This window comes from Salvelinus fontinalis, unplaced genomic scaffold (genome assembly GCF_029448725.1).
Source record: "Salvelinus fontinalis isolate EN_2023a unplaced genomic scaffold, ASM2944872v1 scaffold_1010, whole genome shotgun sequence".
Lineage (NCBI taxonomy): Eukaryota > Metazoa > Chordata > Actinopteri > Salmoniformes > Salmonidae > Salvelinus > Salvelinus fontinalis.
In genome coordinates this window covers 40,001-54,051 of record NW_026601219.1, presented here as the reverse complement: position 1 = coordinate 54,051, position 14,051 = coordinate 40,001, and the positions used below count along the sequence as shown (strand labels likewise).

At 41.1% G+C, this 14,051-nt stretch overlaps 1 protein-coding gene across 1 annotated transcript in view; it reads left to right on the top strand.

The window, feature by feature from the left end:
* Positions 1 to 284: 284 nt before the first annotated feature.
* LOC129848142 (semaphorin-3ab-like) overlaps positions 285 to 14,051 on the top strand; it is a 31,605-nt gene continuing 17,838 nt past the window's right edge. Inside the window, exons 1-5 of the mRNA XM_055915614.1 lie at positions 285 to 625; positions 3,832 to 3,894; positions 11,605 to 11,724; positions 12,527 to 12,620; positions 12,738 to 12,857. Of these exons, the coding sequence (XP_055771589.1) occupies positions 467 to 625; positions 3,832 to 3,894; positions 11,605 to 11,724; positions 12,527 to 12,620; positions 12,738 to 12,857 (556 nt within the window). The 5' untranslated portion in view covers positions 285 to 466. The remainder of the gene's footprint in view (positions 626 to 3,831; positions 3,895 to 11,604; positions 11,725 to 12,526; positions 12,621 to 12,737; positions 12,858 to 14,051) is intronic.

Below are 14,051 nucleotides of genomic sequence, written 5' to 3'. Positions count from 1 at the left end.
CTGAACTCCCAGAACTTAAATTCTTCATCTGTCTGTGTCCCTTTACCAGGAACACAGTCATACAATACTCTGTTGTGCCACAATTCATTTGCTGTTGGTTATAATCGTAACATTGACTATCGACATGCAGCGCATCTAAATTGAAGCTCTTTAGATATTTTTGTCTGTCTATTCTAGGGTTGTTTAATTCCTGTACCTTTCCCAAAACGCTCTGTATTTCCCAGAAATCCTGGTTGGGAGGTGTCTGGAATTAAGAGAGAATAAGCTGGAAATCCAGGAATCCTACAACCATGATTTCTAGAAAAGCAGGGAATTTGGGGAAAATGACTGGAACTGTTAAACCCTTGTCTGTCTGTCTACACACCCATCCATTCATCCATCTGTCCACCTTTCTTCCTCTTCCATCCATCCGTCTGTCTATCTGCTTTAGACTCACCATGCTCTGTCCTCTGTGTGTGTTTCAGAGATGGTAGAATCCAGTAACCTCATCACTTTCAACGGCCTCACCAACAGCTCCGGCTACGACACCTTCCTATTGGACGAGGAGAGAGGAAGACTGTTGGTGGGTGCCGAGGACCACGTCTTCTCCTTCGACTTGGTCAATCTCAACAGAGAGCACAAACAGGTAAGAGTCCTACTCTTTGACCGCACACAAGTTCAACATTATGAAGAAAACACAATGACCACACGGACCACACAAAACCAACATTTGCTCTATGGGTCTTGCATCAATGTAGACATACAATGGGCCGCTTATTCTCAATTTTTCCAGTAAAAGGCACATGTACATGAAATAAAATAAACCCACTTTTAAAGAGTGGATATTGATTCAGACAGGAGGTCCAGTGTATAGGCAAGCCGTCCATTTAGTAACTGCCAATGAAAACACATAATAGCAAATCTATGGAGCTATGGAAGGGACCTCACTGCCAAATCAAACTCTGAGAGAAGAAGACTTGGACCGCATTTCCCATAAATACTGAAAGCTGAAAGCTGTCTGAACTTTCCTATGGTGATCTGTATGAATAATTAGCAAAAGGAAGTGAGGATGATTGAGTAATTAGAATGCACTCAGCTGTATATGGCAGAGCTATGTATAAACATGTTTTTCATTGGGATGATGTTCCTCTGTGCAGATGGTTGGGGGACAGGAATATAATTGAATAAATGTAATTAAACAAGTTGGTAGACCGGATTCCATTTGACTAGATCTGCTATACGGCATGATCAGGATTTAGGTTCACGTTATATCCAAACCTATTCTAATTGGAAGTTTGGATCTCGGAGTGCAGAGGTCATGCTCATTGACTAGTGAGCACAGAGTATGATGCTGATTGGCTAGTGAACATAGTGTGTTCAAATGAAAAACCATCTTTGATTGAGCAGCAGCCCTTTGTTATTCGAGACCCACTCCTGCTCCTCTCTCCATCTCTCTGGAGTCCATTACTGTGATTTCCTCCCTCCATCCCTTTCTCTCCATCTCTCTGTCTCTTTTTCCAGACAGGCCTGTTTATAATTCCATCAGTCCACCTGGAACAGGTTATAGGAGAGTTAAGAGTCTTTTTTATCTGATTCTGACAGCTATCACAGACGTGGAGATTGATGTGAACAAGAAGCACTGAGGCACTGGAGAAACTACAAAGGCGCTTAGACGCTGAAATACACACACACACACACACACACACACACACACACACACACACACACACACACACACACACACACACACACACACACACACACACACACACACACACACACACACACACACACACACACACACACACACACACACACACACACACACTGTATGCATTGCATTGCAGAGGCTATTTAAATATAAGAGAATTACATAATTATTTTGGGCCCTTGGCGCGGATGTGTTTTCCCTATTCAGATCTTTGATAATGCAGAGAAAGATAAGTGGAAAAGTGGTGATTTAGCAAATCTAATACAATTACCCAGATGTGCACTGCAGGTCCCCTTGCTCTGACAGAACAGCTCAGCTGATCCTGACGAGAGATACGCTAGAAGGATGCGTGTGTGTGTCCCCGCATATGGTGTGTTTGTGTGTGTGTGTGTGTGTGTGTGTGTGTGTGTGTGTGTGTGTGTGTGTGTGTGTGTGTGTGTGCCCGCATGGTGTGTGTGTTTGCTAACCTGCTATGTGTGGTGTTTTTCTAGTGCCATGAGCATACCATGTGTGGGTGTTTACACATGTTCTAGCACCTACCTGCATTCTGGTACCTACACTTCTATGACTTGTTGTACTCCTCAACCTTCATGCGTGTGGATGATTATTCCAGCTCTTATTACGAGTCCGGCCCCAGCACACGATCTGTTTTTATAATTCAGGGGACACTGGCGAGACACACACAATCTGTTTTTATAATTCAGGGGACACTGGCGGGACACATACAATCTGTTTTTATAATTCAGGGGACACTGGCGGGACACACACGATCTGTTTTTATAATTCAGGGGACACTGGCGGGACACACACAATCTGTTTTTATAATTCAGGGGACACTGGCGGGACACACACAATCTGTTTTTATAATTCAGGGGACACTGGCGGGACACACACAATCTGTTTTTATAATTCAGGGGACACTGGTGAGATACACACACAATCTGTTTTTATAATTCAGGGGACACTGGCGGGACACACACAATCTGTTTTTATAATTCAGGGGACACTGGTGAGATACACACACGATCTGTTTTTATAATTCAGGGGACACTGGCGGGACACACACACACGAATGTGACAGATGGTAAAACCATAAGGACCAGCATCTTTAATTGAACGTCGTAAATGACCCTCCAAAGGGCCTCAGGAGTGCTCTGGTTATTTAACTTTCAGGAGTGTAAAGCTAAGCTTACACAGGGGGTTCCCAAATGTTTTTAAACCTGGGTCCACCTAAAGATTTGGGGGGGAATTAATTTTGACCCAGCAAGTGAATAAGACTAGGCCTAATGTTGCTAGCTAGGAGCCAGTCTAAACTGGTAGTGACTTACACTGTGCTCCCTTTAAAGCTATCTGTCTCTCTTACAAAACTCACTTCCCTTCAGCATAACAAGGTAGCAAGCTACGTGCAACACTTAGCATACTCATCCAGAGGTTCTCACACTTTGGTGCAATGGCAAATGTGTTGGACTATCATTTGCATGAACCTGGGTTAAATTCCTGGTTAGACTACCCCCTGAATGGACCCCAGAATATTATTGTGCACTCCCTCTCTCTGTTTTTATGTGATGACTCACTCTCTCTGTTCGTATGACACATTCTCTCCTCTGTTCCTTAGTATACCACTCCCTCACTTTTAAATGATTGTATTTATAAAAAAATTATTTAACCTTTATTTAACTAGGCAAGTCAGTTAAGAACAAATTCTTATTTACAATGACAAAAAAAACAAAAAATACATACAATATAAATATAGGACAAAACACACATCACAACAAGAGAGACAACACAACACCACATAAAGAGAGACCTAAGACAACAGCATAGCAAAGCAGCAACACATGACAACCCAGCATGGTAGCAACACAACATGACAACAACATGGTAGCAACACAACACGGTAGCAGAATAAAACATGGTACAAACATTATTGGGCACAGACAACAGCACAAAGGGCAAGAAGGTAGAGACAACAATACATCACACAAAGCAGCCACAACTGTCAGTAAGAGTGTCCATGGTTGAATCTTCGAATGAAGAGATTGAGATAAAACTCAATGATGTTGTTGTTTATAATCTTTCTCAATGACACATCCTCTCCTCTGTTCCGTATTATAACACTCCCTCTCTCCTCCTCTTCATAGATCGCATGGCCAGCCACGCCCTCAAAGCGTGACGAGTGCAAGTGGGCGGGGAAAGACCTCGGGGTAAGTTCTGCGAGTCACCTTATAACCACTTATCACTCTTATGTAGCCTGACACAATAGATTGATACATGTGGTGTATGTTACCTGCAGGCTATACTTTAACTTATCTACATACAGCTTATGCAGGGGAATGTAACTAGCATGTCTGACATGCTGTTAGTGTGTTACCATTAGCAAACTACGTAACTAGCATGTCTGACATGCTGTTAGTGTGTTACCATTAGCAAACTACGTAACTAGCATGTCTGACATGCTGTTAGTGTGTTACCATTAGCAAACTACGTAACTAACATGTCTGACATGCTGTTAGTGTGTTACCATTAGCAACCTACGTAACTAACATGTCTGACATGCTGTTAGTGTGTTACCATTAGCAACCTACGTAACTAACATGTCTGACATGCTGTTAGTGTGTTACCATTAGCAACCTACGTAACTAGCATGTCTGACATGCTGTTAGTGTGTTACCATTAGCAACCTACGTAACTAACATGTCTGACATGCTGTTAGTGTGTTACCATTAGCAACCTACGTAACTAGCATGTCTGACATGCTGTTAGTGTGTTACCATTAGCAACCTACGTAACTAGCATGTCTGACATACTGTTAGTGTGTTACCATTAGCAACCTACGTAACTAGCATGTCTGACATACTGTTAGTGTGTTACCATTAGCAACCTACGTAACTAGCATGTCTGACATACTGTTAGTGTGTTACTATTAGCAACCTACGTAACTAGCATGTCTGACATGCTGTTAGTGTGTTTCCATTAGCAACCCATGTAACTAGCTTGTCTGGTATGTTGTTAGTGTGTTACCTGCAACATGAATAACCTATAATAATCTAACATTAATAATGAATAACCTATAATAACCTAACATGAATAATAATATTTTTCCACATCGTTTCAACGTCGTCAGATGGAAACATTTAGAAGATGTTTGTTGTGGAAATGATGTGGAAGCAACATTATAGCAACATTGATCCAAACTAACATAGCTAGTAGTTTCCATGACCTTGTGGTCCCCTGGAAGCGTTCCTTCCCCACTGTGTTTGTTTGTTGGTTCAGAAAGTACACAACGCTCCTCTCGCTGTTGGCCTGTTGGCACGGTGGCAAGAACGCAGTACATCACATCACTCTGTTTATTTATCTACCAAGTTTCTGCATGCACAGCTGAACTCAGTGTGTGTGTCTGTGTGTGTGTTTGAGAGAGAGATGAAGGGAGTGTGTGTGGGTGTGCCATCTGATTGTGTGCGTTATCTCGGAGAGAGAGAGAGAAACAGTGTGTGTGTTACTTATCAGATTGTGTGTGTTATCTCATGTGGGGTTTACACACAACCCTCGTGTCGTATCTGCTTCTAATTTCATGGCTGAGTGTACATGCAGTGGAGTGGAGGGGGCTCTAGGATTATGTGGGATTACGTAGTTCAGTCTATAAATCACAGAGGTTCCACTTGTGTCATAGTCTGTGGCAGGTTTTTGGGTTATAAACACAGCACTGCCCAAACACAGATACATACAGACATTCCTGCTGTACACATGACCAGATACACACACGTGTACTCTATAACACACACACACACACACACACACACACACACACACACACACACAGATGCATGCGCGCATTAACACACACACATTGATGAGGCATTTGCATGCTGCAAAAATGTTTACTTTAGAAAATGAGGCGATGAAACCTCCATTTTTGTGGGCACGAATGCTTGATTAGGACATTACAAAAGCATTCCTAGCTCCTAAGTGTTGAATTTCTCCACTCAATTTGGAGCCGTGGAACAAATGCAACAGTACAGCACTCTCTGCCCAAATGTCTTACTGGTGATTCACTGGGCTTAGTACAATATGACTCAGTAGGTTTGGTATGATTCAGTCAGGAATGTGACTCATTTGATTCAGTTATGGATTATTGCCCAATCCCATAGCCCATTATTGCCCAATCCCATAGCCAATAGCCCCTCTCTGAGAGAGTTGATTATAGCGATGAGGGATCGATACAGTTACATATCGTGATATTACTGTTGGACGATATTATATTGATATTTGAACTCAGTTGCCAGAGAGGAGGAAATTGCTCAGAGATTTCATCATGAGGCCAAGAGTGACTTTTAAACAGTTCGAGTTTAATAGGAGAAAACTGAGGATGGATCAATAACATTGTAGTTACTCCACAATACTAAGCTAATTGACAGAGTGAAAACAAGGAAGCCTGTACAGAATACAAATATTCCAAAACATGCATCCTGTTTGCAACAAGGCACTAAAGTAATACTGAAAAGAATGTGGCAAAGCAATTCACTTTTTGTGAACGGAATGCAGCTAAGCACAGGTAAAATCCTAGAAGAAAATTTGGTTCTGTCTGGGAGACGAATTCACCTTTCAGCAGAACAATAACCTAACACACAAGGCCAAATGTTCCTGAGTTGCCGAGATACAGTTTTGACTTAAATCTACTTGAAAATCTATGGCAAGACCTGAAAACGGTTGTCTAGCAATGATCAACAACCAATTTGACAGAGCTTAAAGAATTTTGAAAAAGATAATGGGCAAATGTTGCACAATTCAGGAGTAGAAAGCTCTTAGAGACTTACCAAGATAGATTCACAGCTGTAATCAATGCTAAAGGTGCTACTACAAAGTATTGACTCAGGGGTGTGAATACTTATGTAAACTAGATATTTCTTAATTTTGTTTTCAATACATTTGCAAAAAATCTAAAAATATGTTTTAACTTGGGGTTCATTATGTGGTATTGTGTCAATTTAATCAATTTTGAATTCAGTCAAGGGGTATAGATACTTCCTGAAGGCAAAATGTTTCGAACATCAAATAAAATCAAAGTATCGAATCGCAATACATATAGAATCACACTACTTTTAGAATCACAATACATATGTAATCACACTACTTTTAGAATCACAATACATATGTAATCACACTACTTTTAGAATCACAATACATATGTAATCACACTACATATAGAATCACAATACATATGTTATCACATTACATATATAATCACAATACATGTAGAATCACACTACTTTTAGAATCACAATACATATGTTATCACACTACATATAGAATCACAACACATATGTTATCCCACTACATATAGAATCACACTACATATAGAATTACCATACTTTTAGAATCACACTACATATAGAATCACAATACATATGTAATCACACAACTTTTAGAATCACAATACATATAGAATCACACTACATATAGAATCACAATACATATAGAATCAAACTACATATAGAATCACACTACTTTTAGAACCACAATACATATGTTATCACACTACATATAGAATCACAATACATATAGAATCACACTACTTTTAGAACCACAATACATATGTTATCACACTACATATAGAATCACACTACATATGTTATCACACTGCATATAGAATCACAATACATATAGAATCACACTACATATAGAATCACACTACTTTTAGAATCACAATACATATAGAATCACAATACATATAGAATCACAATACATATAGAATCACACTACTTTTAGTATCACAATACATATAGAATCACACTACATATAGAATCACACTACATATAGAATCACAATACATATAGAATCACAATACATATGTAATCACAATACATATAGAATCACAATACATATGTAATCACAATACATATAGAATCACACTACATATAGAATCACACTACTTTTAGAATCACAATACATATGTAATCACAATACATGTAGAATCACAATATATATGTAATCACAATACATATAGAATCACAATACATATAGAATCACACTACATATAGAATCACAATACATATGTAATCACAATACTTATAGAATCACAATACATATGTAATCACAATACATATAGAATCACACTACATATAGAATCACACTACTTTTAGAATCACAATACATATGTAATCACAATACATGTAGAATCACAATATATATGTAATCACAATACATATAGAATCACAATACATATAGAATCACACTACATATAGAATCACAATACATATGTAATCACAATACTCATAGAATCACAATACATATGTAATCACAATACCTATAGAATCACAATACATATAGAATCACACTACATAGAATTTCAGCACCTAAATATTGTGATGATATCATATTGTGAGGTCCTTGGGAATTCCCAGCCCTAAAAGACAAGTGATGCAGAACATGTTGAATGGTTCAACACAGTGCAGAGTGAGTAATGATTCTCATTTAGTCCAGAAGTTATAGTTTTATCTGCAGACTGTTGCATGTTAGGTTCACTGTGTGCTCTCAAAACACAGTCAACCATCTACCTTAAACAAAGCTGCCTACTAATTCCCCCTTCTTTCAAGGGAAAGTAATCAGTTATTCCCAATAATGACCCTTCTCTCCACAGAGGATGCAGTGATATTCAGGTAACAACACAGTTTGTGTGTAGAGAAGTCATTTTTCACCTAGAAAATTGCAGAGTAGCATGTCTGACTAGGCTGAGTAAATGTCTGTCAGAGCCTTGGCACACACAACATGCACTCAATATTACACACACACACACACACACACACACACACACACACACACACACACACACACACACACACACACACACACACACACACACACACACACACACACACACACACACACACACACACACACACACACACACACACACACACACACACAAACACTCGCACACACAGAGACACAAAATGCCTGGCTGGAAATTAGTCTAACGACCATGAGAAAACCTAAACATCTCTGTCTGTCAGTAAGATAATTAATGAGACAGTTTACAATGTATATAATAGCAATGTGAGAATGATGGAGGAAGACATTGCTTCTTCCATTGCCCTGTTGTTGCCCGAACGTTGCCGGAATGTTAGGAAGCCCATAAGGTAAAGTCATTAAGAAGACGTTGACACAAGTAAACCCTTGTAACGGTCATGGTTGTGAACCATATAAGGTGGAGCATATCCGGGTTTAGAGGTTGTTGGTTTGGTCTAACCACAGAAATACTGGTTGGACACTGGAACTGTTGTTGTGACTATGGGTTAGTGATAATATCCTCTGCTGGGGTGACCTATTGTTGTGACTATGGGTTAGTGATAATATCCGGGGGTGACCTGTTGTTGTGACTATGGGTTAGTGATAATATCCTCTGCTGGGGTGACCTGTTGTTGTGACTATGGGTTAGTGATAATATCCTCTGCTGGGGTGACCTATTGTTGTGACTATGGGTTAGTGATAATATCCTCTGCTGGGGTGACCTGTTGTTGTGACTATGGGTTAGTGATAATATCCTCTCCTGGGGTGACCTGTTGGTGTGACTTTGGGTTAGTGATAATATCCGGGGGTGACCTGTTGTTGTGACTATGGGTTAGTGATAATATCCTCTGCTGGGGTGACCTATTGTTGTGACTATGGGTTAGTGATAATATCCTCTGCTGGGGTGACCTGTTGTTGTGACTATGGGTTAGTGATAATATCCTCTGCTGGGGTGACCTATTGTTGTGACTATGGGTTAGTGATAATATCCTCTGCTGGGGTGACCTGTTGTTGTGACTATGGGTTAGTGATAATATCCTCTCCTGGGGTGACCTGTTGGTGTGACTATGGGTTAGCGATAATATCCTGGGTTGACTGCCAAAGTTTAACTCAAGGTTGATATCCTTCAAACCTGTCCAGTTAGATATCAATGACATTTAGCAGCCATCACACAAAAAGGCTAGTTATTCAAAATCTGGTATTTCATGTTGACAGAGGAAGACCTTATGGTGGAAACAGGTTACACACTAAGTTAATGTAAGATAGGCCAAGGTATACATACTATATCTTCTGTGAGTGATATACTCCATGAATGGTTTATTTTCCATATTCTCTTATTTTTTGAACTATCAGCCTTTTAAAAAAACTTTTTGACACTTTCACGGTCCTGGCTTACTTATTAGTGAAGCAAGGAACTATATGAAATGTCTCATTGCTGTGAGGGACAGGGAAGCCTGAGCAGTTAGCATCCCTGAGACTAGAGGTGGCTCTGTGCAGACGGAACATAAACCTTTGGTTTAGGATATTTATTTTCTTAATGACCCGGGAAAGAGATACGTGTGTGTGTGTGTGTATTAACCTGGAATGGGCTTTGTGTCTGTGTGTGTCTGTGTGTGTGTGTGTCAGTCAACTCAAGGTGTGTATTCCTCATAAATGAATCGTGCCTTCATCTTTTTAGCATGTGTGTACCCCACTGAACCCTGTAGTAGGCTTACCAGAGGGCTAGAACATGAGCTAATCCCATTCATTAGGGTTAGAATAAACAGTCTCCCAGCACTGGGACTATCCACATGTGCTGAGGCTGGGAGTCCAAATACCTTCAGTAAATTCAACCAGATGGATCACTACAGATCTGACGGGAAAACACACACACTGATGGACGAACGGACGGACACACACTCACACACACGGACGGGGACACACATGGAAACACACACGAACGGGGACACACACTCACACACACGGATGGACGGGTCATTAGAGATCTGATGTGAATATGGAACGCATCCCAAATAGCACCATATGACCTCTGGGTCTACCTCTGGGCCCTGGTCAAACAGAGTGTACTGTAGTGGGAACGGGGTGCATTTAGGACACAGTCGTGGCCTGATTTAGCTCACAGGTGGCATTTCCTTCAGCAAAACTGAACTTCATTTCACAAGCAATTTACCACAGCAACGGGAACTGGAAAGTCCTACTTCAGACTGCAGGAGCTTTCCAGTAGTGTCACCTACCAAGTTGCACCTACAGCATGTTAAGACAACTACCAAGTCTTATTCCTGCCTGGACTGATCAAATCTGAAGATGTTTTAGGTTGCACCTACAGCATGTTATTAAGACAGCTGAAGCACACACACATATTTTCCTCACTATGTCCTGTAGTTACCTCTCTATTCTAGAGCTACTTTGGTAGGCAGAATGTGGTAGCTCAGCTGATCAAGATAACTACAGATTTAAAATAACGATTGCACTTAAAATAACGATTGAACTGCAATCAGCAAAACTGGACAAACATTGGTTCGAAGTAGTTACTAGCATATTAACTGAATCGTTGCTTAATTTGCTTAGTTGTAGCTGTATATAATTACACAGATACAATAAATGCTAGTTGCTAAGTGGCCACTTAAAGATGGACTCCGCAGTATGGGGAAACAGCGCCACTGGCCACACCACCGTTGTTATTGCTTTTGTTGCCGAGCGGAGGAGCGCCATGCAGCATGGAAAAACAAATAGCAGTACATACTGTGCTCTTCTGTTTCCACTAACTTCTTTGTTGTTGTAATATCCCAAACAGACATGGCTGTTTCATCATTAACGATTCCAGCTTTAACATGTGAGTTTTGTTTGTTTGAGAGTTTGAGACTGATCAGATGTTTATTTATTTTAATTTTTTACCTTTATTTAACTAGGCAAGTCAGTTAAGAACAAATTCTTATTTACAATGACGGCCTACCGTTAGAGTCCCTTTGAGACTCCCAATCACGGCCGGTTGTGATACAGACTGGAATCAAACCTGGGTCAGTAGTGACACCTCTAGCACTGAGATGCAGTGCCTTAGACCGCTGTGCCACTCGGGAGCCCAAGTTGATGAGATGTTGATGAGGTGTTTGTCTCTCGTCTCCTGCCAGAAAGAGTGTTCCAACTTCATCCGAGTGCTCCAGCCCTACAACTCCACCCACCTGTATATCTGTGGTACAGGGGCCTTCCACCCCATCTGTGCCTACCTGGAGATGGGCAAACGGGCAGAGGTAAGGGGCAACAGCACACACACACACACACACACACACACACACACACACACACACACACACACACACACACACACACACACACACACACACACACACACACACACACACACACACACACACACACACACACACACACACACACACACCATCCCCGCTGTACCTCCAATAGAATCTAAATTGCACCAAGACAAGGGACTAGATCATTATTTTCTGTTGTGACTATTTCCCACTCATTCAGTGTTTCTAACCAATGATTTCATTTGTGCAAAGTGGGGAAAAAAGCTCATTACACAGGCCCACATCAACAAGCGGAAATCGTTCTCCCACCCAACAGTTTAATCAATCATCTTGATAAGCAGATGCAGCTTAATCAATGTTCCCACACGGTGTAACTGTTCAACTGTGGAAAGGGGGGGAAACCACTATCTTGTCCTGCATTAATATAATGGGTCCTGTGTGTGTGCGTGTGTGTGTGTGTGTATACCATGGTGCTATTTTACATAGATTGACGGGGTCTGTCAGTCATTAATATACATCTACAAGTTCAATAAGGTACAGCTCTACTCCACAGTACGTGGTTTCAGGTCTCTAATGACACACTGTTTCCCATCAAGTGCACTAATTTGACACACTATTCTCCATTTAGTGAACTTCTTGCAAACCATTTTCCTTATGTAGTGCACTAATATGGCACTATTCCCTATATAGTGCGCAACTTCTGTGTCATTTGCGTGTTGTTTTGGAATGTTCTAGATGGGCTTCCTACGGGCTATTCTTGAACACTGATCTTTCCCTTCAGGACAACATCTTTCGACTGGAGTCGTCCCACTTCGAGAACGGCCGCGGGAAAAGCCCTTACGACCCCAAGATGCTCTCTGCGTCCATCATGTTAGGTGAGTCCGACTCTAATCCCACTTGTGATTGGTTGGAGTCTGCCAGTGGACTTCCTGACACTTAACATCTCTAATCTCATTGGCTGCTTGTTGCTGACCCTGGTTTCTGATTGGCAGATGGGGAGCTGTACTCTGGCACGTCGGCAGACTTCATGGGAAGGGACTTTGCCATCTTCCGTACCCTGGGGGAGCATCATCCTATCAGGACTGAGCAACATGACTCTAGATGGCTCAATGGTACAACACAATGATTTAATATCTTCTATATTTATCCTACAGCTCAATCACATTAAAGCAAAGAGCTATTTTCCAAGGGAGAAATCATATAAGACACTTCTGATTAAATTGTGTTTGCAGAGGTATAACTGTTTGAAATGAACAAGAGGGAACCATTGATGATATGACACAGTAGGTCAAACAACCTTTATTGGCTGAAACTATGTAAATCATCCCTTTTTATTGGTCGATAGGAGAGGGGGCTCTTGATAGTATAATTTAGATATGATACACTTTATCCGTTAAAGCGCATCAAAGGAACCTTCTCATTGGTCAATTGGCGAGAGGACTCCATTCATTGGTTTAAATAGCTGTCGGACAGAGCTTAGTCCTATCTATAAGCTGTGAGTATCTCTGATGATTCCCATTCAAAGACAGACATAGATATCAGATCCCATTCATAAAGTGAGTGTGTGTATGAATGTGTGTGGCTGCTGGTGCTGGGGAGATTAGCCAGGGGTGGAAAGGATAGGAGCCCTCACTCTGTCAGTCTGCCTGCATAGCCAAGGATTTAATGGCTGCTGCACAAAAGGTCAATTTATGTTTTTTTCCCCCGCCGTCCATTTTCTTTCCCATGGAGTTAATCCCCTCAGCTGTTTTCCGGCAGCGACATCAAATTTCAACCCCCCCACCACCCCTTTACAGCCCCACCTCCCATTCACAGAACAGTGAACCCCCCAAAACCCACTCCATGGTGATGAATGCCGTGACATATTCAGAAAGAGCGATTTACCCAAAAGGTAATCTTCTCACCTTAATCCTCCTATTGTCTGTTGGCTTCTCAATCCCTTGGCTCCGGAAAAATCCTCTCTAGTTATTGTAATTTGGGGATTACCAAAATGGATTCTATTCTATTCTCTAGACTAGTATGAATGGTAAGCATGGTGTTCATACTTCAGAGAGAATCCTTCATGTCTATGTGAATAGATATGCACTTCAGAAGGCTTCAGACCCGAGGTTGGCCAGACAGACTGTGGCCAAGCCATTTATTTACACATCATCCCGATCTGTTAACACTCCTAACTCGGGTTTATAGTTAAGCCCACGACCAATGAAGTGGCCTTTGTCCGACATTAAATGTATTGAATGGCATGAGTGCAGCCGCCGTGGTGTTTGTGTATGTGTGTGTGTGTGTGTGTGGGGGAGTTGTGTGTG